Source organism: Bubalus bubalis, chromosome 2 (assembly GCF_019923935.1).
Source record: "Bubalus bubalis isolate 160015118507 breed Murrah chromosome 2, NDDB_SH_1, whole genome shotgun sequence".
NCBI lineage: Eukaryota > Metazoa > Chordata > Mammalia > Artiodactyla > Bovidae > Bubalus > Bubalus bubalis.
In genome coordinates this window covers 150,062,691-150,090,513 of record NC_059158.1, presented here as the reverse complement: position 1 = coordinate 150,090,513, position 27,823 = coordinate 150,062,691, and the positions used below count along the sequence as shown (strand labels likewise).

Here is a 27,823-nt window from a genome sequence, read left to right as displayed (position 1 = left end):
TTTCTCCCATTTATATAGTTACATGGAGGAAAGACCGTGAAAGAAACCTTTACATTACTCATGCTGAAAAATAATGCCATATAGTAACACAGCTTTATTTCTCAGGTTTTAATAAGAAAGGGAAATTCTTAAGATTTACTTACTTTAGTACTTTTGAGTATTTTTTCATTCAACATTTAGTCTTCTATTGTGTACATGGCACTAAAAGGTACTTTAGGGATGTAAATAATTCCAATAACAATCTTTGCTCTTTAAAATGGAGATTTGCACAGAGTTCAAAGAAAGCAACTACCTTTGCAAAGGGTATTCACACTGTAAGGGGACAACTCCTGTGACAACAAAAGATTCTAATGTATCTTCAGGTCCGCAATACACACGTCAAGTATCAAGAAGAGTGGGAAGACCTGGGAGTGTATTAGGAAAAGGGGGTGGGGCAGAAGGAGAAAGTGTGTGTTCACACAGGAAGACCATAACTCAGGCACAGGAACAATTATGCAAGGCTAAGCAGGAGACTAAGGTTTTGTTTAGGGTGATAAATGAAATGAAGGCTCAAAAATAAATTGGAACCAGGTTGTGGATGTCCTTGAATGCCATACACACACAGATCTGTCTCCTGGCAGCCAACTTAGTCAAATTTTTTAGCAATAATGAAAGCACTTTCAAGATTATAAATCTGCCACCAAGAAGTACATATAGAAAAGGATGGAAACAAGATAGCTGATGACAAATGCAGTTATTCCTACCCGTCTCTATTCTAGCTAAATTGATCCTTTTATTCATAATTGCTTTGAGGCAGTGAGAGAACTCCTAATACTCTAGGAAGTACTAGAAGAATTCCTACAGAGAATCTGTTGATACATTGTATATTAAGTAAAAACAACACTTGGTGGTTACAACGTTCTATAGCAACAGTGTCTTTCCAGTTTACAGTGGTAGGCTGGAGCTCGCTGGTTGACCTGGTTTTTAATATACAAGTCCTGTGATGTAAGGCCATGATGGGAGTCTTCACACAAACAAACTGGCAAATGCTACAAATCACAGCTTTTTTCCTTTTTATTTTCTGAGCCAGTTTATCAGCATACCACTAACTCATTTCAAAATTAGTACATTCTTAGGTATAAAATGGAACTATGTAGAAGAGACTGTTTATTTTAAGGCCCAAAGCAAAGCCTCATCTTCTCCTTGTCCCCTTCTCATGGTACAAATATTTTGTCTCTTTTAAAAAATGAAGTACTAAAATACTACAACCAGTTGAATTATGGAAATCCCAAAGAAAGAAAACACTACTATATTGGTTGTGCTTATAGAATAAAATTGCTACATTTAGATAGATTAAGAAAAGCTATTTGAAATTGGTTCTATCTTCAACAGCTGGAGGATGGTTGTTCTTCAGCCTTTGGATGAATATGATTTAGGTGAAGAAGAGGTAAGTTGCCTTTCACTCATGGGATAATTGCACTTACTATGAAGACTGCTTAATTTCTTTTCCATGTGCTTAATTTGATATTTGAGGAACTAAATGGAACTCTAAGCCCTCTTTGATTTTTTATTTTCAAAACTTATGAAAAGTTCCTCACTAAAGGTATTAATTTGATTAGGAAAGTGTTTTGTACAAATTTGCCTACAAAGACAACATGCATAAAAAATAAGCAAAAATAAAACATACCATTTCCATACATGAGTTGTTGAAATACTGAACTTATATGAGTATCTGTATTCACTTCCACTCTTAGTCATATTTTTCTGCATGAGATTTAGTCTTGTATGGGAGTCTAGGGCAGTTGTCAATCAATACTGAGTTCTATAGTGAAATACTCATAGGAAGTACAGTAACCTCACATCATTTTCAGATCAGGCTGTGTCACCAAATGAATTATGAAAACTTGTTTTTTTTCCAGATTTTTGGAACCACAGGAAAGGGACTATGGACCTGTAAGGATAAAACTTACATTAAGACAAGAAAAATTATAGAGAAAAATACTATATAGCCAAATTAATTCCAAAGTGACAGTCTGAAGAGGCAGTGTTATGTAAAAGACATTGTTTCTATTACATTCTATGCCAACTGATATCACTTTTCAGCTACCAAAATCTGTTTAATGCCTTTCCCTCTTTAAATGCACCCTAGTTCAGAATGATCCTAGCCAGAAACACCACAACCAAGGCTTTAGAAATTAAACTAATTCCCAAATCTCAGTTTTAATTTCTTTGATATTACTATGTTCCATCAACAGTATACTCCATAAGAAGCAATCAATACAAAGGTTTGAATGAATAAAGCATGAAGGATATTTTATGTAAATATAAAAAAAGCACTGTGAACCTATGTGTATTCAAGGTACCTATTAAGTACTCTAGGTAAGTCTTCAAACATGACCCAGTGGTGAAAAAGTTTCAAACTCCCTCTTTTTAGGAATCTGAATCTCCTCTCATAACATGTGTTCTCATGACTTAGACTGCATTTATTGTTGTTTTCTTCCCATTGTTCTCTTTACGAGGAACTGTGACACCTGTTCTCATTTCAGAATGTTTCTGACCAAAGCAAAACTTTTCATTTTTAACTCCAGATAGAAAATCTCTCTGATGAAGTCTTCTCCCTAAGACACAAAAAGTATGAAGAGAAGGAGCAAGCCAGATGGTCACTATGGGAACAAAGCAAGTGGCAGAGAAGAAACAGCAGGCAGGTGTTGAACTATGTTCAGGCTACTTACATGATGAAGAGTTTTGTGTCCTACTCCACTCTATTTCTCATGCTAATTGTCAGCATCGGTAATAGACTTAACTGAGCAAATAATGTGAAAATTCTCCATAAAAAGGTCATTTCAGTGTACTATAATGGGGGACCTAACACTAGTGATTAGAGAGTGATCTGTAACACAACTACTTCAAAAATATTTTTCTTAAAAAAGAACCAAAAAGACGCTTAAAAACCTATCTGGGGTAAAAAGCAAATAGCCTGAAATACTTTGAACATGACTTTGAAGGAAGGGGGAATAAATCCTAAAAACATAATGTATTTGAGAAAAACCCTGATATTTTATATTTAATTGTACTATTTTTTGATATAGTCAAAACTTAAAACATAAGATCATGTTGAAACCTAGTAGTCACTGTAGTGTGGGGGTCTCATTTCACACTTTTAAAACACATTTCTCTGTTTAAGTCAAGATAGTCAGATGATTTGTTGTAGATCCTTATTCTAAGAGTTATCCTAACATACCTGAGATTCTATTCTCAACTTTCTCTACATTACAGAGATCCAGTTTTCCAGAAGTACAGAGGAAAATGTGAATTGAGTTCTTCATGGATGACATTACAATAATCATAGATACTCAGGGAACTCGGGATAAGAGTCAAGTTAACTATCTTCTCCTGTTTTCTGGAAAACAAACAAAAAATACCCCCAAACAAAACTACTTATAATAATTTGGCAAGATTCCCTGAAGTACCATTTAAATAAAAGCCTTTGAGATGTGAGGATAACATGCGGAAAATCAGCAGATGAATTTTTAAAAATCTTTTGGGCAGAACTGTTTAAAGAAAAGTTACCAAGTTAAATGGACTTATGAACTACACTTTAGGTTGTTTATAAAATGTTTTCTTGATTTTCTTGCTAGAGCTTACCCTAAAAATGTTGAAGGACAAGACCTACTTTTGAAAGAAGGCCCTTATGATTTCAGTGGTGGGCAGCACTGCGCAGTGGGGAGTCCTGCTGAGCCTCCTTCAGAGAGCCAGGCTCCCAGTGCACACGGCTCACCTTCACTGAGTCAGAGTCAAGAGACCAAGGTGAGGGTATCCTATGTAACTGTTAAAACTTCCTTAATCGACTTTCAAAACCTTGTTTATAGAATTGCTTGCTGCTGACAAAGGATTCATCATTACGTAACACATTCAGTGCAACAGTCCAGTACAGAATGCTGGGTGTAGGAACCAGAGGATCCACATTCCAGCATTCAAGTTCCATCACTAACTACAGATACTTCCCCCTTTTATGAAACACATGTATGTGTGTGCTCAGTCATGTCTAACTCTTAGCGACCCCATGGACTATCGCCCCACCAGGCTGCTCTGTCCATGAAATTCTCCAGGCGAGAATACTGGAGTGGGTTGCCATTCCCTTCTCCAGGGGATCTTCCCTACCCAGGGATCAAACCTGTGTCTCCTGCATTGCAGGCAGATTCTTTACTGCTTGAGTCATCGGGGAAGCCCTTTTATGTAACATGCCAAAACCTAATTCCACCTATTCACTTATTGTTAGAAAAAGGGAATTCTATCAAAGTTTCATTACAAACCTAATTAGATTAAATAGAATGTTACCTGGCACATAGAAAGGTTAGTTATTTCTCTTCCCCTTAGAAAAGATTTTGTCTCCCCATTTATCCAGTTTTAACCTCAATAGGAGTGCTTTCTACACTGCATCTATAAAGTTGTTGCACTGTTTTTCATAAGTAGATATTGGAAAAGAATAATATCTAGAATCAATAGAGTAGAGATAATAGAAGTTAAGAGGCAAATCATAGAAAGCTCAAAGAAAAGTTAATAGGTGTCTATAATAATGATGGAATGAAAATGGAGATACTGAAGTAGATGACCCAAATACATTTAAGGGAAGTTCCCTAACATGCACCTAGCCTTAAAATGAGGACCAGTACTCCCTAATGGCACCATTTCCCTCTTCTTGGAAGAGGCAAAGTAAAACAATAATTCCCAAAGGTCCCTATTAAATAATCCTCAGTATGTCCCACTTTAAGTTGCTGGATCCTTAGGACCAAATAAGAATTTGTACTGACCAGTGGTTATTACAAAATTGACATCTACAGATTACCTGAGATATGAACTTAAATTAGCTGAAACTGAAAATGTTTTCTCTTTCAGTCTTTGTGGTGGGAACGACGGGCTTTTCCACTGAAGGATGAAGACACAGAAGCTTTATTATGCCAAGATGAAAAAAATGATCAGGTTGAAAGATCAAGCCCAGCTTTCCACGGTGAAGTCTTCTGCACCACTGCACCAGAGAAAGGCCACCATCCAAAAAGGCAGGCAGATGGAATGGAAGAGTACAAAACCCTTGGTCTAGGACTTACTCATGTTAAAAAAAACAGGTGACAGGGAACAAGTGAAGAAAACTGTGTAAATGAATGGGAAAACAGGAGAAAAAAGCAGGCCCTGTTGTCCAGACCCTCCACAGTCTCAGTTCCAGAATAAGAGCATATAGTGCATGTTAACCTTTTATGCTGTTTATGAAACAGGCAAGTTAGTTTCATTTTCCTTCCTGAAACCACAAGTAACTAGCTTTTCACTGACCAACAAGTGCTAGTCATTTGTGTTTGATGCAAATCATAAGCACCAGAAAATTAACTGCTGTAATTTGCTGTCAAATCACATTACTGGGTAAATAATTTTTAAACAACTTACACCCACACCCCCCCACACCCCCCCGCCGACCCCTGTGTATCAAATGACAGCTCCTTTTTTTCTATACAAATGGTTAATCTTAAATTGCCTCCGAAATAACAATATAAAAATATGCGTGTATAGAGTATACATGCATATATATACACACATCTAAGTAGTTTTAAAAAGCACTGGCAGTGACCATTCCACTTGAAAAATGCATGTATGAATTATCCCATGAAATATCAGCTGCACTATAAAGAAGCACAGATTTCCAATGATATTGGACATCTAGAAACATCCCTTCCTAGTAGTCCAGACTTGAAAAAACATATTTAATAGAAGTTATTTATGGAAATTTCTATACCAGGTAACATAATACAATTTATTTGAAATCACTGATAATCTGTTGAGTTAAACACAGGTTATTTTCTATTCACTCCTAACAGAATAAGAAAAGCAATGGTGAGTTAAATATTAGTGTATTTTAAAAGTATCACATCTTTTAAGATTTGAGCTTTATGTACCTCATAAACATCCCACTTAAAATGAGTAACAAACAGGAAATTCCCATTAGTATATTATTGTACTTCTAGTTCATTTGGTCACTCCTTACCATTGCTTAGTCTATTCAAATAGGCATCTATTCTTACTTGTATCTTAGAGAATTAAAATTCTTAATACTTCAGTATTGGATACTGGAGTGTATATAAAGTAAAATCTCTTTTGACACTATTACATTATTTTTTCCTATGTAAAAATTGAGGACAATTTATATGAATCACTTTTCTCATGTAAAACAGGTTATTCAAGTTGTAGTACCCATATAACTGACAATCCTAGCCATCTGGCCTAATCTGGGGGATCTGACAGTAAGTTTTTGTTAGAGACTGGAAATTATACTGGTCTCTTTAAAAAAAAAATTTCCAATTCAACACTGACAAATTTTTGCTTGTAGTTTTACTGTACATTTAAAAAAAAACAACAAAAAAAAGAACAAACCCAAGTTGTCCAGGCGAATAAACTCAATTTTTTTTGTCATGTCTGATATTATAATCTATGTAAGTTTTTTAATTAAAAAGTTATTTCTATATGCCTTGTGTTGTCTGTGTCTATTTCTATATGCCTTGTCGTCTCCTATCTGTGTGGCAAAGCCTTTCCTAAGCCAAAATAAAAACGAACAGTAGGTAATAAAATTTTACCTTGAGAAAACAGAAGAAACCAAGGAAGCTCTATTCCATGCTTAAAAGTGTTAACATTCCTATTTTCCAAACCTTATTTCTCAAAACTCATAGTAGCCTGAAAAAGTTTAATGACATTGGTCCTGTTATTTCTTGCCATGTGTATTTCATAGCAAGAGTATTTACAAGAATGAAGTAGGTAATACATATCTACTGTCAAAGTGTAATTTGGGACACAATAATAAATAGTGTATGGATTAAATCTGTACCTTGTCATATATTAGCCTACCTGGTCTTTCTTGGATTAATAAAATATATATCCTTGGAGTCAAAAGTCATTAGTTGCAGGATATTCTTAGCAAGTGGTTTTTCTAGTTTAAAATTAGACTAGAAATAAGACAATTAAGCTTCCTTTGCTTAATCCACCTCTTAAGCGCTCCATCTATAAAAAGAGTACAGAACAGAAATCCTATGCTTTCCTGGATTCTTTCCATTGTACCAGCCTGTTGATGAGTTTCAGTATCATTTTTTTTTTTAAATGGGGACAAACACACCTGTTTTACCATTCATAGGACTGACTGTAGGTTTAGTGAGATTGTATCAATGTACTTTATAATGTACAAAACAAATTTATCTAATAGCTTCTTTGCCTTGGCATGTTCAATTCCACACCCTTACAATTCTAGGAATAGTGGAAGCTTTACATATATAATAATCTTTTAATCCTCAATACAATACAATACCACACTCTCATAATTACATTCAATGTATAAATCAATTAATAGAAACTCAAAGAGGTTGGCTGATTTGGTTTGCTAAGATCAAACAAACAGAAGGGTCAGGATTCAACTTAATATTACTTCTAAATAGAGGCCTTTTTTCTTTTTTTGGCATAGAGCTAGCAAAACATTTTTTATGTCCTTAGGAATAGTGTGTATAATTTAAAAAAAGTGGAAACGGGGTGGCGGGGGGAGAGATCACTGAATACTCTGTCCCTCTAGGACAGCTAACAAAATACCCTGATAAAACTTGTGCTCATATTTTAAAACAGACAACTTGAAAATCCCTGGGCTTCATAATACACTTTTTTTTTTTTAATATATCAAATATAAGGTGCAAAGTAAAAAATAAATGTTTTTGAAACTAGGAGAGTAAGTATGCCATTCCTAATCAGATGCAAACTTAGTTATCACACACAAAAATAAAAAATGACATGAAACAGGAAAAACTGAAGAACTTCCTTTGCTTTCAGAAAACAGTAAAGAAACCAAAGAAAATTCTTTTTAGAAATTCAGAAAAAAATTTTTTTTTCATAGTAGCTAACATGCCTTCCTTAGGCATTAAGACACTTTTCTGCTTGTAACCTTAATACAGCCATATTTTTACTCTTCATAAAAATCAAGTCTCCCAGTAAAAATGGCATTTTATCACATTAATCTTTCAATTCCATCACTAAAAATGTAGTTATACACACCAATTTCTAACCTCTTGGAACATTCTGCATAATGGATTTTAGTCACTGGGATGAGTAATTGCTCAGAAAAGCAGCACTGCCTCAACTGTGGTATGATTTGGTAGTCAATATTCTTGTTTTCCAGTAAAAAGGAGAGCTCCTAAGCAGAAACACTGGGCTCCTTGTTGTTTCACCGATCAAGAGAACGTTTCTGAGCAGCTTCTGAGCAAACGTTTCTTAACAGGTTGATCACAGATCTGGGGTCTTCACTCCTCATAATGGCACTGCCAGACACAATCATGTTAGCTCCTGCCTGAAAGAAGTAAACACTTTAGGTTATGCCTCAAAGGAAGATGTGGAAAAACCTGAAACAGAATTCCCAGACTAGAGTTTCTACCCTTATAGCTGGCAGTCAGCACTTTAACTGTATAAAAGCCACTTCAAGATGAACATACTTAAGCAGCTAGTTCAATGAAGAAAGAAGCTGAAATGCTTAAAAGAGGATGTGAAATTATTTTTAAACATGTCTAGGAAACATTTTCTTTTTGGTAACCCTTAACCCCCTTCCTCAGGGCTTCCCTGGTGGCTCAGACAGTAAAGCGTCTGCCTGCAATGCAGGAGACCCGGGTTCAATCCCTGGGTCGGGAAGATTCCCTGGAGAAGGAAATGGCAATCCACTCCAGCACTCTTGCATGGAAAATCCTATGGACGGAGGAGCCTGATAGGCTACAGTCCATGGGGTCGCAAAGAGTCGGACATGACTGAGCGACTTCACTTTCTTTTCAACCCCCTTCTAAATAAACTATAGTGCATCTCTGCTAACATTGAGATAAGGTTTAATCTAAAACCTTTAATCTTCACCTCTATTAAAATTTTCCCCATATGTACCGATGCCCCCTCAGCTCCTAAAAAAAAAAAAAAATCAATCTTTTCATCTTTGAACTATGTACAGGAATTTGCAGACAGTCTAAAAGGACAATTACTGCTAAAATGTGAGATAATCCATAAAATACGGCAACACTACATTTAAGTATCTTCTCATGTTGATGCCAGTAGAAATGGAACATATTCTTATGTATGCTTCACTGCATTCCAGAATGGTTTTGAGGTGGCTTAAAAAAGATTTTCAAGATGTTTTTCAATATGAAATCAAAGAGTAAAACCAAGTAAAAACTTATAAAAATGAGTTCAAATTTATCTGAGATTTGACTCAGGGAGGAAAATCCAATCTATTATATGATTCAGAGCTGAAAGAAAGGGGGAACATTGAGAGAACTGCTGAAGCTGAGAAAAATTTCTCCAGCGAGAGAGACACTGCTGTGCTATGATACAGTGCATTGTCCAACAATGTTCCTCATAAAAATGAAATACTAGTTTTCTAACGTTACAACTTAATATGTCTCAATGTAAGCAGAAACAGCATTAATGACAAAGCACAGTTCAGTAAAAATGAATTCTACAGGGGTCAAAAGATATATGCTCACTGTCTGTCCAGTGTCGTCTCCATACTAATCACAGTCAAGCTTTTGATAAGTATCAAGCAGAAAAGTGTGTGACATTTACACAAAACATTGGAAGCAAAAATAGGAAGCAAAAAAAAAAAAAACCACACACAAAATAGGAAGATTCCCTATTTTGGAAAACTGTCTCAAAGGCCTTGGAACTTCTCACTGATATTACACACGCTGGTAGTCAGCACATTCCTCTTTCAAAGAATTTTTTCATCATTACTGAGATAGCCAGGACTTACTATTTACTTTCCTAGTTTCACATTTAAACAAACAAATACTTTTCCAAGAAAGAAAGACTATTTAGGAAGTGTAGGGGAAATCTCTTTGGTAGATAAGACCTGTCCTGGCATTACATTTGATAGGAAATTGGTCCAGGTTGCCGTCAAGGAGCAGTCTCACCTCTGCGCATTTATGGATAGTGTCAGGACCTACTCCACCATCCACCTCAATGTCCAAAGATGGGAACTGGGTCCTCAACCAATGAACCTAGATATACACAAGGAAATAAATGACTCCTAAGTGGACAGGTAGAGGGAAAGCACACCAAACAAAAATGAAATGGCCACTAAAATATGACTCCAAATGTCTCACCAAATAACTTTATCTCAATAAAAGTTATGACTGGGGAAAACCATCTTAATATACTGAAACAAACTTTCATAAAAGCAAGCTTTGTTCTGTTTGGCAAATGGCATTGAATTTGTCATGGATTTGCCGAAAATATAGTTCACAGAAACAAGGCAAAGATAAAACCCTCAATGTTCAATGAAAATTCCATCTAAAGGTTACAGAACAGTTTCCAATGGTTTTGGGAACAAAAACTCAACACTAACATGTGGTATCTCTTCTGATCTCCAAACCTGAATCTCTTGGGCATCTCTCATCCCATATTCCAATGATATGTAGGCACCCCCATTTCCCTGCCTTCAGAGCAAGGCATAAACATACAAGCAGCCCAAACATACAAGCAGCCCAATACATGCTTACTGAATGAATATACACAACAAAAAACCTTACTCCGGAACCAAATACTTCTTTTTACCTTTGGCATCATATCTTCCATGAATTTCTGCCCTCCAAACCCAGGTTCCACTGTCATAACCAAGGCCATATCTATTTGATTAGCCCATGGTGCCAAATACTCAACTGAGGTTCCTGGTTTGATAGCAAGGCCAACCTGTAACAAACAAATTTGCTACATCACATCAATAACTATTTCCATAATACATTATTGTGGCTTATCAGGCCCAGTAGGAAGCTCTATTCTTAAAGAATGGAATACATACATAAATTGTTCAGCTGTAAATTTTTTTTAAGTCAACATGGTTATCACAAGGAAATGTTTCTAAAAGGTAGCAATTTCTAGAAAACATTAGTAGAATGTATTAATCTTATCTGACAAACATGTTATACTTAAAGTCTAGCTTCAAAGCTGAAGAACAGCTGTCTACGTCTGGTCTTCTTCACCTATCATTTTGGGTCTTCCACCAAACCTTCCCAACTCTGAGAATGAATAGTATAAAACATTAACCTCACCACTAAGCTCTTACCTTCATTCCATTCTCCCGAATGTCTTTGATCAAAGCTCCTGGGTTGTCAGTAGCCTCAAGATGAAAGGTATACTGATTGGCTCCTGCTACAGCCATTGGCTTTACCCACTGTTCTGGCCTGGACACCATCATGTGCATGTCTGGAAAGAAAAGACATATCCCCTAAGTATTACTAAAAGGAAAACAGCTGCTCATATTATTGAAGTCAATCTGTAGTTTTTGCTATTTCAGATATGAACTCTTCTGGCATCATGATAATTGTTAAATAGAAGTTATACTTCAGCACAGATAGCTTCCCTGCATCCTTAAGATAAGGTTTTGGTTAAACACATTTATCAAAAAAAAATCCAACAGTTTTCCACAAAAAGCTTACAGCACTATTTATGAGAAGTAGTAACTAGAAATCAGGAAACCTAAGTTCAGGTTTAGAAAATACCGTTGTAAAAAACTTAGATTACATTCTTAGTGAGGGAGACAAATAAAGGAGTAAATACAAATAAAGCTGGCAGTAAATAAAGCCAGTGTTGCTGGAGTCAGAGGTGGCACCGGGGAGAGAGGATGAGGTAAGAGAAACACTGGATAAAACTACCGAACTCTGCAGACCATCAGGTTTTATTCTGAATGACACAGAACAAATACTGCAGTACTTAGATCTAACTTTGAAGATCAAGGCAATAAACCTAGTGACTGCAGATGGTGAGCAGTGGTGGGGATTCCGGATATTTTCTAAAGGCAGGGCCAAGAGGGGCTGCTGCGGCTCAGACGTGCGCAGTGAGGCAAGGGTCAGATGGCGCAAGGATGTGGGCTAAGGAGCTAGAACAGGAGTGCCACCCCCAAGAGGGAGACAACTGCAAAGGGAGGGGCAGACTCAGAGGAAAGAACATGTTAACCAGAAGCAGCCTGCCACGTGGCCTTAAATCTAAAGCTCAAATCATATGAAAATGTTTGGGAAGAAATGAGTGTGGCCTTCTTAAACATCTCAACTTAAAATATAATATTAATAGCATTTCACGGGAAAGAGAGGGCAGCTTAAAAGAAGTGAAAACAAGAAATGATGCAGGAAAGAAGAAAACAGTAAATGCTCCTGTGCCAGACAGTAATGAGGAGAGTTTTGAGCTTTTTACTTTGTAACAGAGAGTACATTTCTGATCCAGCAAAGCTATGTTAAAGAAAAAAAATCTAGTATTCCAGAACTCAATAGCAAAGATTTATAAAATGCAACAAGGCTTTGAAAAACGTCAGGAAAACAGAGTATAGAGCCTGATTAATGAAGTCAAGACTAACATTTATATTCCTAAACTAGTAAAAGTAACAAAAATAGAACATATTTTAATAGGCAAAACTTTGATTTTAGAAGATAAACTCAATTTGGTGTGTTTTTCCTTCATATCATAAACAAGAAAAATTCAATCTGGTTTACAAGACCAAGTTTACTCATTCCTAAGTTACCAGACTAGACCGCTAAGTCATCCCTATTCAATCTCCAGCGTGCAGTCACCACCAGCAACCACCACTGGACATTCTCTGGCGTTCGGGGATCAATGACTCAGCGACTCTGCCTGTAATTACAACACAGGGCTCAAATGTTCTACTGTCAGACTCCTTCTGCACTCGTAAAAATTACTGAAGACTCCTCGACCCCAATACTGATGATGTGAAATTAAAAGACGCTTACTCCTTGAAAGCAAAGTTATGTCCAACCTAGATAGCAATTCAAAAGCAGAGACATTACTTTGCCAACAAAGGTCCGTCTAGTCAAGGCTATGGTTTTTCCTGTGGTCATGTATGGATGTGAGAGTTGGACTGTGAAGAAGGCTGAGCGCCGAAGAATTGATGCTTTTGAACTGTGGTGTTGGAGAAGACTCTTGAGAGTCCCTTGGACTGCAAGGAGATCCAACCAGTCCATTCTGAAGGAGATCAGCCCTGGGTGTTCTTTGGAAGGAATGATGCTAAAGCTGAAACTCCAGTACTTTGGCCATCTCATGCGAAGGGTTGACTCATTGGAAAAGACTCTGATGCTGGGAAGGATTGGGGGCTAGAGGAGAAGGGGACGACAGGGGATGAGATGGCTGGATGGCATCACTGACTTAATGGATGTGAGTCTGAGTGAACTCTGGGAGTTGGTGATGGACAGGGAGGCCTGGCGTGCTGCGATTCATGGGGTCGCAAAGAGTCAGACACGACTGAGCGACTGAACTGAACTGAATGTATTAGAAAGGCAAACTAAAAAAAACTTTTAGCGTCTACTTGTGTGTGCTAAGTCACTTCAGCCGTGTCGGACTCTTTGCGACTCCATGGACCATAGCCTTTCAGGCTTTTCTGTCCGTGGGATTCTCCAGGCAAGAATACTGGCGTGGGTTGCCATGTCCTTCTCCAGACGATCTTCCCTGACTCAGGGATCAAAGGTGTGCTCCCGCATTGCAGACAGATTCTTTATCATGCAAAACACGAGGGAAGCCTTCGTGTCTACTTAGTCAGTCATAAAAAAATAATGAAAATATAAATCCATTACATGTTAATGTAAGAGTTGCATTATTTTACATTTTTGCAAGTAAGCAGTGCCTGGCTTGGCGAAGGCAATGGCACCCCACTCCAGTACTCTTGCCTGGAAAATCCCATGGACGGAGGATCCTGGAAGGCTGCAGTCCATGGGGTCGCTGAGGGTCGGACACGACTGAGCAACTTCACTTTCACGCATTGGAGAAGGAAATGGCAACCCACTCCAGTGCTCTTATCTGGAGAATCCCAAGGACAGGGAAGCCTGGTGGGCTGCCGTCTATGGGGTCGCACAGAGTCGGACACGACTGAAGTGACTTAGCAGCAGCAGCAGTGCCTGGCTTTAAGAGAATACATGTGTATTCTCACATCTGCTCTGCATTCAATCTGTTGTTTTATAGTAGGGAAAAAAAAATACAGAAAAGGGAGGCGTCCCTACACGCATAGCCTTTTCACTCAAGTATGGATATTCTACCATTTCTACCCCAAAACTCAACAAGCAGTATGAAAGATTACAGGCAATGTGGAATCTATAAATCCTGTCAGTGACCTTTCCATACTTCGTTAATGCTAAAACTCGTTAGTCTGTATTTTGAACAGCTTTTTTAAGTACTATTGTTTCACTGAGTTACACAGATCTTCCAAACAGAGACACATTCTTTATACAATATCCAAAACCCACATGTGTCAATGTCACTACAGATCTGATCAAAAAAGCTGTAAGCATTGGGAAGCTCTCAAGCTCAAAGCAGCAAATATAAGTTTTCCAAAACTCCAATTTTCACTTGCAAATTCTAACTTTTGTCAGTGGCAACGAAAAGTGATGAGCTGCTTTCTTTGAAGTGACAGGTTCACGTAGTTAATTTTAAAGACAACATCAGGAAAATATCTAAGGCTAATAACCACAGTTCATTGTCAGTTATTCTTGTAATGGAAAATGGTGTTTGTGAAAAAACCAGCACTTGCAGTTTACAGCTCAAGACAATGAAATGAGTGGTTTTCCTCAAGGAAATGATCATCCTCCAGGATTCAACAGAAGGGCTTTGTACGTATTACCTTCCCACTTCGTCACACAAAATACTAAAGAGACATGCACTCAAGAATCAAGATTTACTAAATCCGTCACCTGTTCCAATTCATCAAGGATACTTACTATGAAGGCATGGTGTGTAAGAACATCACGACTACCTGTAGTAACCTGTTCAGTATTACCCGTTCAGTAAAACCGCCTCATCTCTGCCTAGGGCATCAGCAGACTCACTCAGCACTGCTTCTGCACCATCAGTACAAATAATGGCAAATAATATCAGTACAAATAATTTACAAATCGAACTACAAATAGTTTTGACATCATGCTTCTGCTGCTGCTAAGTCGCTTCAGTCGTATCTGTCTGAAAAAGACTCCCACAGGTCCTCAGACATACTTGAAGACCACTGATTTAGATAAAAGCAAAAATGACTTTTCCCTACCACTTTACATCTTAAGACAGTAAATTCTACTCAATATTAGGACTGAATTGTTAAAAGCTTTAGCAATTATACACACAACTTGTGATCTAACTCCTAAGATATATAAGGCACCAACAACCAGTATCCAAGAATTAAACAAACAACATATAATATAAAAACAAAGGTCACAAACACTAAAGCATATGAAATCCATTCATCTTTAGAGATTGTCTTCTGGTAAGATTGATTAGCAAGTTTAGCAGCAAACAACAAACTAAAAGCAGGAATGAAAAAACAGATTGTGGGGGGGTGGGGGTGTCAGCTGAGCTGGTAAGAGAAGGGGCACAGACGGCGGGGAGTCACACAGCAGTGAGAAGTAACAGTTGGGAGACCAACTAAAAGGAAGGGGAAAAGACAAATATAGACATACTTTAAATCCACACAAAGCCAGAGTGGAGGATTCTGTGGCCATCATACAATGCGTGAGAGGGCAAAGAACACTATTTCATCCAACTCCGATAGTTGTAAGGATATATTTACCCTCGAAAATTCAGCTTCCAAAATGTTAATAATAATTTAAAAAAAAAAGTTCAGGTAATCAGAGGATTATACTCCATTATTTGGAAATTTCAAAATGGTGAACATGTTGGTGGAACACTGTTTCCCTCGAGTCACATGAATTGATAAAGCTGGTGCCTTCGAAGTGGAGCAGGCCTACAGAGGCTCTAACAGCCTCCTGCAACGCCAGCAGTGTTCCACAACTGCACTGGTACAGCAGTCCCACGCGGCTACTGAGAACTTGCAATGCAGTTAATGCCACTAAGAAACAATTTTTAATTTTAGCTGACTTAAATAGCTACATGAGGCTAGTGGCTACCATACTGAACAGGCACAGCTACAGCCCTTCATAAAACTGGTCCACAATAGGTCAATAAAAATGTTAGTTTTACTAAAATTAAGTAATGAATTACATAAACACACATTATTTATAAAAACTCACCAAATGTCCTCTGTATCAGAGATCTGGCAAGAGAGGCTCTGCTAACTTAGCTTAAAACATCAGCAGCAGTGACAAGGATATGTGGGCTGAATCTATGTTCCACAGGAGTAACTTCTAGGTCACTATGTGATCTTAAAAAAAACCTTAATTCACATTATCCTACAACACTGAAGTGGAGCATACACAGACCAGTAGAAAGCTCCAATTTCCATGAATCGACTTCTCATCTAGACCATAAATCAATTGATTCCTAAGTTCATTTAACAATCACATTGAGCCTTAGCTGTGTGTCTGTGCTAAGCTCTGGGAAAACCACAGCAAACCAAGTGAATGAAATCCTGCCCTTAAGGAGTTTAGAGTCTGATAACAGCAATTGCAGACTGAAAGAAATTCTAAGAAAATCAACAAGGTAAAAAGGTTAATTTAGGACAGGGCTCTCTGAAGAAACAACCAAGGATCTGAAGTGGAAAGATGAGGTAGCACTGACCAAGTGAACAGAGCTTTTTAGGCAAAGCGACTCTAGCCCAAGTGCCTAGGCCCCAAAGTGCGCAAGCTTGGTTTCTTACAGAAGGCCAGTGAAGTCCCAGCACAGGGAGAGGGCAAAGGGTACACTGTGAAACTGGAGGTTGAGAAATCAGCCAGCTACTTCCCCTTTACTTGAGCAAGATACTCAGCTTCAGATGGCGTAAACACCCACTTACCAAAGAAAGGGTCCTGGCCTAGCTGCTTTCGGAGGCTTTCTACCACAGGGTGACCAAAGGTGATGTTGGGAACAAAATGCCTACAAGACAAACAAAATCTTACTCTGAAAATGTTTTCAATTCAGTCTCTGTATTTTTCTCAAAATGTATCCTGATAGACAAAGAGGAGATTATCTGTGATTGCAATATTTTTCAATTTAACATCAGTATCAGTATTAGGCACTAAAAATACCCGCAGAATTTCAGTTTTACAGAGCAGTAACTCCTTGATATTCCAGGAAGTCATAATGTCACATAATTGACCAATTTAATGCTATAATTCAAAATCCATGACAGGAAGAAGTGAAGGATGACAAAATCAAAACCCCAAAATTTATATGACTTGCCCAAGTCACATACTAGTTAGGAAGTTCAAGACTCTGATATGGGTTTCTCAAATCTTAAGCCTATCACAGGTCACCTGTGGCTATCTCTAATCCACCTCTATCACAGGGCACAAAATGACAAGATTATTTAAGCTTTCTTAAAGATTATCAATAAGGAAACTTAACTGTGCCTTCCCTGGTGGCTCAGAGGTTAAAGCGTCTGCCTGCAATGCCGGAGACCTGGGTTTGATCCCTGGGTCGGGAAGATCCCTGGAGAAGGAAATGGCAACCCACTCCAGTATTCTTGCCCAGAGAATCCCATGGACGGAGGAGCCTGATGGGCTACAGTCTACGGGGTTGCAAAGAGTTGGACACGACTGAGCGACTTCACTTTCACTGAAGGTTTGTAACATACCAGATATTGTACCTTATTTTATTTCATCTTCACAACAGCCCTCTGAGGTAGATGCTGTTATTATCTCCATTTGAGGAGCACAGGATATAACTTCCTTAAGTCACCCAGTTAATAATTCGTTGGGGCAGGTTTCAAATTAAGGCTTTCTGATATCAGACCCAAGGTGGTTAACCATTATCCTACTCCAGTTCTCTTGTTGTATCACCAGCTCACTTCAACATTTAGGCTGGGTGCTTCAGAGTACTATATTTTATTTTAAAAAAAATGAGTTTCTCTGCTCACCACAGAAAAGTTTACAATCTCACTGGCACTCAGAGATGGCTAATGACTCACCACAACTCATGACTGACTGCTACAGTATAGTTGTTGGCAGGAAGCCAGCTTGGCCAAGGACCACTTTTCCCAACTCCCTTTAAAACCAGGTGGCCACGTGACTAGTTCTCACAAAAGGGCTGTGAAATACGAACACAAGTGATGCGTGTCACTGCAGAGCCCGGGAGGTTGAGTATATTCATGTTCTGTTCTCATTTTACCCTTCTGCCAGGAAAGAGGCCCTTAAGGGCAGAGACAGGGGATGGAAGGAGATTCTGATGTCTCTGAATTTCTGCATGGAAGAACATTCACACCAAACTACTACCTGAAGGAAAAATAAACTTTATAACGTTAAGCCAAAGAAATCTACGCTTTCTTTTGTTAAAGTAGTATGCATTACCTTGAATGAGGCCTGTAGAGAAAAGCTAAAGTATGCAATATAAGATAATTGTTCCAGAGGCAAGTAGAATAGCATTTTTTTTTTAAAGGGATAGATCGTGGGGTTCATGTCCATGGAATTCTTCAGGCAAGAATACTGGAATGGGTTGCCATTTCTTTCTCCAGGGGACCTTTACGACCCAGGGATCAAACCCAGGTTTCCCATGTTACAGGCAGATTGTTTACCATCTGAGCCACCAAGGAAGCCCCAGATCATGGAATTACAGAACTAATGGAATTTATAAAGATGGGGAAAGAAATGAAGCAAAGGTAGAGAAAACTAAGTTAAGCTCAAAGAAAGGGAGACGGTGCTGCCCACCTTGGCTACTATGAATAAAATACGAGGCAAGACTGTGTCACATTAAATGATACAGAATGCCAGGCTCACTGTTTGAACTTTAATCCTGATCAAGTGAGGTTTTAAAAGAGAAAGTCAAACTCGCTCACTCAGGTCTGACTCTTTGCAACCCCATGTTCTATACAGTCCATGGGAATTCTCCAGGCTAGCATACTGGAGTGGGTAGCCTTTCCCTTCTCCAGGGGATCTTCCCAAGTCAGGGATCAAACCCAGGTCTCCCACATTGCAGGTGAATTCTTTATCAGCTGAGCCACCAGAGAAGCAATGAAAAATTAAGATGGAAACAATACTTTAGTAGCACAAATGACTGAGCAGTAAACTGAAAGAAGCAAGGCAAGAGGTGTTGGTAAATGGCAAGAAACAGCAAACAGAAACAAGGATAGCAACTGATGGGATTTTTCTGATAAGATGCAGCAGGGTGGTGGTGGGGTGGGAAGTGTTGTCAGAGAAGAAACCATGGGGCTTCCCAGGTGGTGTTAGTGCTAAAGAACCTGCCTGCCAATGCAGGAGATGTAAGAGACATAGGTACGCTCTGTGGATTGGGAAGATCCCCTGGAGGAGGGCACGCCAACCCACTCCAGTATTCTTGCCTAGAGAATCCCATGGATAGAGGAGCCTGGCTGGCTACAGTCCATGGGGTCACAAAGAGGCAGACACAACTGAAGTAACTTAGCACCCAGCACCAAGGTCTTGAGCTCAGATGACAAGCAGGCAGAATGCGGGTTAATAAAAAATTATACAGGACAACCACCATTCTAAACAATTTCATCATATTAACTCATTAAAATCATGCCAACAATTCAGTGAGACAGGTACCATTGTTTTCTGTATTTTTATAGAGTACATCATGAGAAATGCTGGGCTGGAAGAAGCACAAGCTGGAATCAAGATTGCCGGGAGAAATATCAATAACCTCAGATATGCAGATGACACCACCCTTATGGCAGAAAGTGAAGAGGAACTAAAGAGCCTCTTGATGAAAGTGAAAGAGGAGAGTGAAAAAATTGGCTTAAAGCTCAACATTCAGAGAACTAATATGATGGCATCTGGTCCCATCACTTCAAGGGAAATAGATGGGGAAACAGTGGAAACAGTGTCAGACTCTATTTTTTTGGGCTCCAAAATCACTGCAGATGGTGACTGCAGCCATGAAATTAAAAGACGCTTACTCCTTGGAAGGAACGTTATGACCAACCTAGATAGCATATTCAAAAGCAGAGACATTACTTTGCCAACTTTACTTGCTGTCTAGTCAAGGTTATGATATTTCCAGTGGTCATGTATGGATGTGAGAGTTGGACTGTGAAGAAAGCTGAGCGCCGAAGAATTGATGCTTTCGAACTGTGGTGTTGGAGAAGACTCTTGAGAGTCCCTTGGACTGCAAAGAGATCCAACCAGTCCATTCTGAAGGAGATCAGCCCTGGATTTCTTTGGAAGGACTGATGCTAAAGCTGAAACTCCAATACTTTGGCCACCTCATGCGAAGAGTTGACTCATTGGAAAAGACCCTGATGTTGGGAGGGATTGGGGGCAGGAGAAGGGGACGACAGAGGATGAGATGGCTGGATGGCATCACCAACTCGATGGATGTGAGCTTGAGTGAACTCCAGGAGTTGGTGATGGACAGGGAGGCCTGGCGTGCTGCAGTTCATGGGGTCGCAAAGAGTTGGACATGACTGAGCAACTGAACTGATAGATGAGAAAGAGAGGCTCAAGCTCACACAACCAGTAAGTGCAGGAGGCAGTCAACCTAACTCCAAAGTTCAGGCTCTTATCTGCCAGGCCTGTCTGCCCCTTCACTGACAATTACTAACTAACTGAAAAAAAAGTCCAAGGGAGGAGAGCCTTGAGAGAGAGAGAGAGAGTAGTCGGGGGTGGGGATAGGGGTGGCTGGGTTGGCAGATAGCATGGAAGATTAAAACAGGGCAGAAGGAGACAGGGGACAAATGAAGATCTGACCTGGCTAATGGTGGCCTGTGAGACTGCGGGCCCAGTACTGGAAATTTCTGCAAGTTTTTCAAAAGTCAGAAATCTAGTACTAATGTGCAATCTCCCTGGCTTTTAAATCGTCCTAACTTAGGACCCCTTCACGGATCACAGCCTTGTCATGGAGAAGGGGCTTGTGTAACCCAATAAAGCTGTGAGTCATGTAGTGCACGGCCGCCCAAGACGGACGGGTCAAAGTGAAGAGCTCTGATAAAACGTGGTCCACTGGAGGAGGAGATGGCAAACTGCTCCGGTATTCTTGCCTAGAGAACCCCATACACAGTATATGAAAAGGCACAAAGATATGACACTGAAAGATGAGTCCCCTAGGTCAGAGGTGTCCAATATGCTACAGGAGCACAGCGGAGAAACAGCTCCACACAGAATGAAGAGACTGAGCCAAAGTGGAATGACGCTCAGCAGTGGATGTATACGGTGGGGAAAGTAAAGTCCGAAGCTATGAAGAACAATACAGCATAGGAAGCTGGAATGTTAGGTCCATGAATCAAGGTAAACTGGATACGGTCAAACAAGAAATGGTAAGAGGCAACATCGACATCTTAGTGAACTAAAAATGGACTGGAATGGGCGAACTTAATTCAGATGACCATCGTTATCTACGACTGTGGGCAAGAATCGATTAAAAGAAATGGAGTAGCCCTCACAGCCGACAAGAGAGTCTGAAATGCAGTACATGGGTGCAGTCTCAAAACAACAAGAATGATCCTGGCAAATCATTCAATATCAAAGTAATCCAACTCTATGCTCCAACCACTAAAGCCAAAGAACCTGAAGTTGAATGTTTCTATGAAAATCTCCAAGACCTTCTGGAATACCAAAATAAAAGATGTCCTTTTCATCACAGAGGACTGGAATGCAAAAGTAGGAAGTCAAAAGTTACCTGGATTAACAGGCAAGTTTGGCCTTGGAGTACAAAATGAAGCAGGGAAAAGGCTAACAGAGACACTCTGTGGAGAACACACTGGTCATAGCAAACACCCTCTTCCAACAACAGGAGATGACTCTACAAATGGGCATCACCAGATGGTCAGTACCAAAATCAGACTGATTATACTCTTTGCAGCCAAAGATGGAGAAGCTCTACACAGTCAGCAAAGTCAAGACCTGGAGCTGAATGTGGCTCATCTCATGAGCTCCTTACAGCAAAATTCAGGCTTAAATTGAAAAAAGTAGAAAAAGCCACTAGGCCATTCAGATTTGACCTAAATCAAACTACTTATGATTGATTATGCAGTGGAGGCAATGATTAAATTCAAGGGATAACATCTGGGTACAGTACCTGAAGAACCATGGACAGAAGTTCATTAACAGTGTATAGGAAGAAGTAACCAAAACCATCCCCAAGAAAAAGAAACACAAGAAGGTTGTCTGAGGAGGTTTTACTGGCTAATGGTGGCCTGTGAGACTGTGGGCCCAGTACTGGAAATTTTGGGAAAAAAAGCTGAGAAGAGAAGTGAAAGGCAAGGAAAAAACAAGAAAGATATACCCAACTGAATGCAGAATTTCAAAGAAAAGCAGAGATAAGAAGGCCTTCTTAAATGAACAGTGCAAAGAAGTAGAGAAAAACAACAAAATGGGAAAGAATAGAGATCTCTTCAAGAAAACTGGAGATATCAAAGGAATATTTCATGCAAGGATGAGCATGATAAAGGACAGAAATGGTAAGGACCTAACAGAAGCAGAAGAGATTAAGACGAGGTGGCAAGAATGCATACAAAGAACTATACAAAAGAGGTCTTAACCACCAGGATAACCATGATGGTGGGGTCACTCACCTAGAGCCAGACATCCCAGAGTGTGAAGTGGTCCTTAGGAAGCATTACTACAAAAAAACTAGTGGAGGTGATGGAATTCCAGCTGAGCTATCTAAAACTGCAAAAGATGGATGCTGTAAAGTGCTGCACTCAGTATGCCAGCAAACTTGGAAAACTCAGTAACAGACACAGGACTGGAGAAGGTCAGTTTTCATTCCAATCCTAAAGAAAGGCAATGCCAAAGAATGCTCAAACTACCGCACAATTGCACTCATTTCACATGCTAACAAGGTAATGCTCAACATCCTTCAAGCTAGGCTTCAGCAGTATGTGAACTGAGAACTTCCAGATGTACATAATAGATTTAGAAAAGGCAGAGGAACCAGAGATCAAACTGCCAACATCTGCTGGATCATAGAAAAAGCAAGGGAATCTCAGAAAAACATCTATTTCTACTTCATTGACTACACTAAAGCCTTTGACTGTGTGGATCACCACAAACTGTGGAAAATTCTTAAAGAGATGGAAATACCAGACCATCTTACCTACCTCCTAAGAAACCTGTATGCAAGTGAAGAAGCAACAGTTAGACCAGACATGGAACAATGAACTGGTTCAAAATTGGGAAAGGAGTACAGCAAGGCCATATACTGTCACCCTACTTATTTAACTTATATGCAGAATACATCATGCGACATGGTGAGCTGGATGAATCAAAAGCTGGATCAAGATAGCCAGGAGAAATATCAACAACCTCAGACATGCAGATGATACCACTTTGGTGGCAGAAAGGGAAGAGGACCTAAAAAGCCTCTTGATGAGGGTGAAAGAGTGTGAAAAAGCTGGCTTAAAACTTAACATTCTAAAAACTAGTATCATGGCATCTGGCCTCATCACTTCACAGCAGAGAGAAGGGGAAAAAGTGGAAACAGAGACAAACTTTATTTTCCTGGGCTCCAAATTCACTGTAGATGGTGACTACAGCCATGAAATTAAAAAATTAAAAGACACTTGCTCCTTGAAGGGCCTCCCTGGTGGTGCAGTGATAAAGAATCTGCCTGCAATGAGGGAGACGCGGGTTCAAGCCCTGAGTAGGGAAGATCCCCTGGAGAAGAGAATGGCAACCCACTCCAGTATTCTTCCCTGGAGAATTTCATGGACAGAGGAGCCTGGCAGGCTAAAGTCCATTGGGTCACAAAAAGCTGGACATGACTGAGTGACTAGCACTACTACTGCTCCCTGGAAGGAAAGCTATGACAAACCTAGACAGCATATTAAAAAGCAGAGACACTACTTTGCTGAAAAAGGTCCATGTAGTCAAAGGTATGGTTTTCAAGTACTCATGTAGGGATATGAGAGTTGGACCATAAAGAAGGCTTGCACCGAAGAACTGAGGCTTTTGAATTGTGGTGCTTAGAAGACTCTTGAGAGTCCCTTGGACAACAAGATCAAACTAGTCAATCCTAAAGGAAATCAAACCTGAATATTCATTAGAAGGACTGATGCTAAAGCTCCAAGACTTTGGTCATCTGATGCGAACAGCCAACTCACAGGAAAACACCCTGATTCTGGGAAAGACAATACAGGAGGAAAGGGGGGCAACAGAGGATGAGATGGTTGGATGGCATCACCAACTCAATCAACATGACCAAACACTAGGAGATAGTGAAGGACAGGGAAGCCTGGCATGCTGCAGTTCATGGGGTACCAAAGAGCTGGAACAATTTAGCAACCAGACAACAACAACTAATTTAGAAACTGCTTATTTGCTCTGTTCCTACACTTAAAGACCAATACATTTCCAGTTACTTCCTGTCAAGACACATTTATGCTTACATGCTCTCCAATTTTCCTTTCCAGAAAAACCCACCTGTCCTTTACTTCAAATATCCAACCACACTAGTGCTCCACCCACCAGTGTTTCCAAAACTTGTTCTCACTTTCAAAGTCCTTCAGTTTTAATCAGAGGACACAGTGGGGACTTCAGGGAAAGAGAGAGGACCAGAAAACAACCAGTGCATCAAGCTCAATGGACTTGGAGATTTTTAAGGGGCAAGGAAAAGCATGGAGGCAGAACGTGGAGGGAGTCCACAGCCCCTCTTTCATACCCTGGGCCTAAGCAGCACTGCAGTTTAGCCAGGCCCTGCCTGTTCTGATGGGACACTGGGGAAGGGGCTGAACCTCCCCAACTGGTTTCCTATTGCAAAATGGGAATGAAAGTAACTCAAAGTTGTGATGATTAACAGGGAAAGGTTTTTAAAATAGTGTATGCAAAATCTGCTTATTTTCAAACCAAGATGTTTCTCAGTAAAAGGGGAAAGGAGTCAATAAAAAACAAATACATTTACTTAACAAGCTCAGGGACTGCCATAGGCCCGGGAGGGGCAAGAGATTTCTTAGAAGACACCTCTATTATGATAAAGCAATTCATCCAACCAATTATAACTAGGCCTGCCATAGTGCTTTTCCTGCCTGCAGAGAACAGAGGTGAGCTGTGCTTTCAGAGAGTTTACCGTGCAGCAGGAGATATGAAATAAATGACAAAAATATAAACTAGCTGTCTCTCAAAGACAGACAATATCTTAATCATTCTCTGTAAACCGAATACCCAGAGAAGACAGTTTCTGAGACAAAACAAACCGTTGCCTGCTTCCAATCCGGGTTCCACCATTTCCTAGCTATAAGGGAACTTAATCTCTCTTTTATTAGACTCCTCACTGTCACCTCTGGTGCTGATAACAGCAGCAAGCACACAGGGCTGCATGAGATAATTCACAAAAAGTATTAGAACAGGGGATATATGTATACCTATGGCTGATTCAGAGCTTCCCTCATAGCTCAGTAGGTAAAGAATCTGCCTGCAATGCAGGAGACCTGGGTTTGATTCCTGGGTCAGGAAGATCCCCTGGAGAAGGAAATGGCAATCCACTCCAGTATTCTTGCCTGGAAAATCCCATGGACAGAGGAGCCTGGTGGGCTACAGTTCATGGGGTCACAAGAGTCGGACACAACTTAGCAACTAAATCACCACCACCACCATCGCTGATTCATGCTGAGGTTTGACAGAAAACAACAAAATTTTGTAAAGCTATTATCCCTCAATAAAAAATAAAAAGAAAAAAAAAACTCTAAAAAAAAGTATTAGAAACAATCGAGTGTTCTTTATGAGCTCTATATTTATTACTACCTATTGTTATCATTGATATTCTGATTGGTAAACTGGGACAAATTATTTTCTCCATTCATTCTCTTAAACATGGTCAGACTATACTCATATGTGCTAAGTCATTTGTGTCCAACTCTTTGCGACCCTATGGACTGTAGCCTGCCAGGCTCCTTTGTCCATGGGATTTTCCAAGCAAGGATACTGGAATGGGTTGCCATTTCCTCCTCCAGGGAATCTTCCCAACCCAAGGATCGAACCCATGTCTCCTGTGTCTCCTGCATTAGCAGACACTAGTTCTTTACCACTTGCGCCACCTGGGAAGTCTGTTCTATCCCGAGACTCCTAAGTGACTCAGAATTATGTCTCATTCTATATGTCAGACACAAAAATGTAGCTACCCATCTGTGAGTACATACTCCAGTAACTTTTGGAAGTTCAGGGCTTTCAAGCAAAGGTGTCAAAAACAAAGTACATAAATAGAGTTACATGTGATAGCAAACTAAAAATCTAGGTTTTGGAAGAAGTAATATTCTGGAGAAGGAAATGGCAATCCATTCCAGTACTATTGCCTGGATAATCCCATGGACAGAGGAGCCTGGTAGACTACAGTCCATGGGGTCGCAAAGAGTCGGACACAACTGAGCGACTTCACTCACTCACTCACAGAGATTTTACCTATTTACAATAAATTTACTCTTCTACCCCAAACCATGGTTAATGGCTGTTTTGATCTTACGGCAGTTATCAGTGCGGCAAATGCAAGTTGCAACTCTGTCACAATGTGTGTGACCTTGAGGGAGTATTAACTGTTTTCTCTAGCTTTGTTCCTCATTTTACAACCAACTTATGAAACTAACATCAATCTGATGTCAAACAATATTGATTATGGGCTATAACTACAGTGCTTAAAAATTACTTACAAAAAACTGACCTCCCTGAAGAGCAGGGTGCCTGAAGAGAAAATAGATAGGAAAATCAAAATTCGAACAATGAGACAACAATTATCATCAATTATAGAAAATTTACCATGTGCCAGGCATTGTAAACTACCGGTACCAGCTCATTTCATCTTCCAAAGATGCCTGGGCAGTAGAGTGTTATTACTCCCACTTTTCACAGAATGAAACTGAAGCTCAATGAGGTTAAATGGCTTGTCCCAAGTAACCTAGCAAGTGGCAGAACTCGGGCGTTCTCACTCCAGGTGCAAAGCTCGTCATCGTTATACAACTCTGTCTCCCCAGCAATGCCACTAACTAGCTATATGAGCTTGGGCAAGTCATGCCTATCCCCTTGGGCCTCAGTTTCTCCACCTGAAAATGAGAGACAGGTCCTAGAGATTTAAGGTCGCTTCCGGGTGCTTAGTGCTAGAAGAATACACGTTATGTAGGGGGGAGGGGAGAAGATGAGGCTTGGGACACGGTCGCAGCCCAGGTGCCCTCCAAGTGGAGCCTCCTGGGTTTCCACCTCAGGCCCCTTCCTCAGTACCGCGTTCAGAGTGAGGCGCTTCGCGACACAGGGACGCTGTGCACCTAACAGGTACTCAGTCAATGGGAACCTATCCCGCCCCACGCGATAACCCAGGCCCGAACCCTGCGGAGAGTTACCCGTCCATTACATCCAGGTGCAGATAATCGGCCCCAGAGTCCAGCATCCGGAGGCACTCGGCCCCTAAACTGGCCAGGTCACTGTTGAGGATGGACGGGCCAATCTTGCAACCAGACGCCATGGTGCTAGTGCTCCAACGCAAGTTACTGCACGAGAGCCCGGCTCGATGAAGGCGTCCTGCCCAGATTGGCCGAGCAGTTTTGGTCCCGCCTCTTCTCCGTAGATCTTTCCGGATTCCGCCGGAAGCAGCTGCCCTGAGGGGGAAGTCCCGCCTCCCCTAGAGGGAAGGACTGCCACCTTAAGGGCTTAGGGGCGGGGCCTCGCAATGAGGCACCTTCCTCCTTCCTCTGACCTCAGTTTTTAAAACAGGGCTTTCAAAAAACAAAAACTAAAAACCAGGTCTGTCTGGTCTCCCAGTCCTCTGAGGAGTTTCTTAATCTTTTTTAGTTAAGTTCTTTCATCTTTTTCAGATTCTTTTGTATAGTAATTAATGATCTTAAGCGGACCAAAGAATGCGGAAACAAACACTGTTATCAGGCATAGATAGAAGTAACATTCCTAAAGATACAGTGAAAGTGAAAGTCACTCAGTAGCGTCCGACTCTTTGCGACCCCATGGACTGTCCATGGAATTCTCCAGGCCAGAATACTGGAGTGCGTAGCAGGTCC

General features: G+C 40.1%; 2 protein-coding genes across 20 annotated transcripts in view; one reads left to right on the top strand and one right to left on the bottom strand.

Annotated features, from left to right (window-relative positions):
* Positions 1 to 6,487, top strand: part of KANSL1L (KAT8 regulatory NSL complex subunit 1 like) — a 128,929-nt gene extending 122,442 nt beyond the window's left edge. For 9 of the 11 annotated variants that reach the window (XM_044937757.2, XM_006073178.4, XM_025278173.3 and 6 more), the window contains 4 exons: positions 1,372 to 1,426; positions 2,568 to 2,680; positions 3,618 to 3,786; positions 4,876 to 6,487. In XM_044937757.2, the coding sequence (XP_044793692.2) occupies positions 1,372 to 1,426; positions 2,568 to 2,680; positions 3,618 to 3,786; positions 4,876 to 5,106 (568 nt within the window). In that variant the 3' untranslated portion in view covers positions 5,107 to 6,487. Of the gene's footprint in view, positions 1 to 1,371; positions 1,427 to 2,567; positions 2,691 to 3,617; positions 3,787 to 4,875 lie in introns of those variants that run through there. The other 2 variants (XR_006548939.1, XM_044937756.1) reach the window with 2 other exon arrangements.
* RPE (ribulose-5-phosphate-3-epimerase) lies at positions 94 to 27,462 on the bottom strand. Of its 9 annotated transcripts, none has more exons than XM_006073183.4 (7): positions 27,166 to 27,393; positions 26,482 to 26,501; positions 16,736 to 16,815; positions 11,090 to 11,229; positions 10,582 to 10,716; positions 9,939 to 10,025; positions 7,281 to 8,341 (listed from the first exon to the last, which is right to left on the bottom strand). In XM_006073183.4, exons 1-7 carry the CDS (start codon positions 27,274 to 27,276, stop codon positions 8,219 to 8,221), a joined length of 696 nt encoding a protein of 231 aa, XP_006073245.1. In that variant the 5' UTR covers positions 27,277 to 27,393; the 3' UTR covers positions 7,281 to 8,218. The 9 variants fall into 9 exon arrangements, with proteins under 9 accessions (XP_006073248.1, XP_006073245.1, XP_006073251.1 ...); XM_006073189.4 differs by having other exon boundaries at positions 26,471 to 26,501; positions 27,155 to 27,283; XM_006073190.4 differs by having other exon boundaries at positions 26,471 to 26,501; positions 27,166 to 27,265.
* Between the last annotated feature and the right edge of the window lie 361 nt (positions 27,463 to 27,823).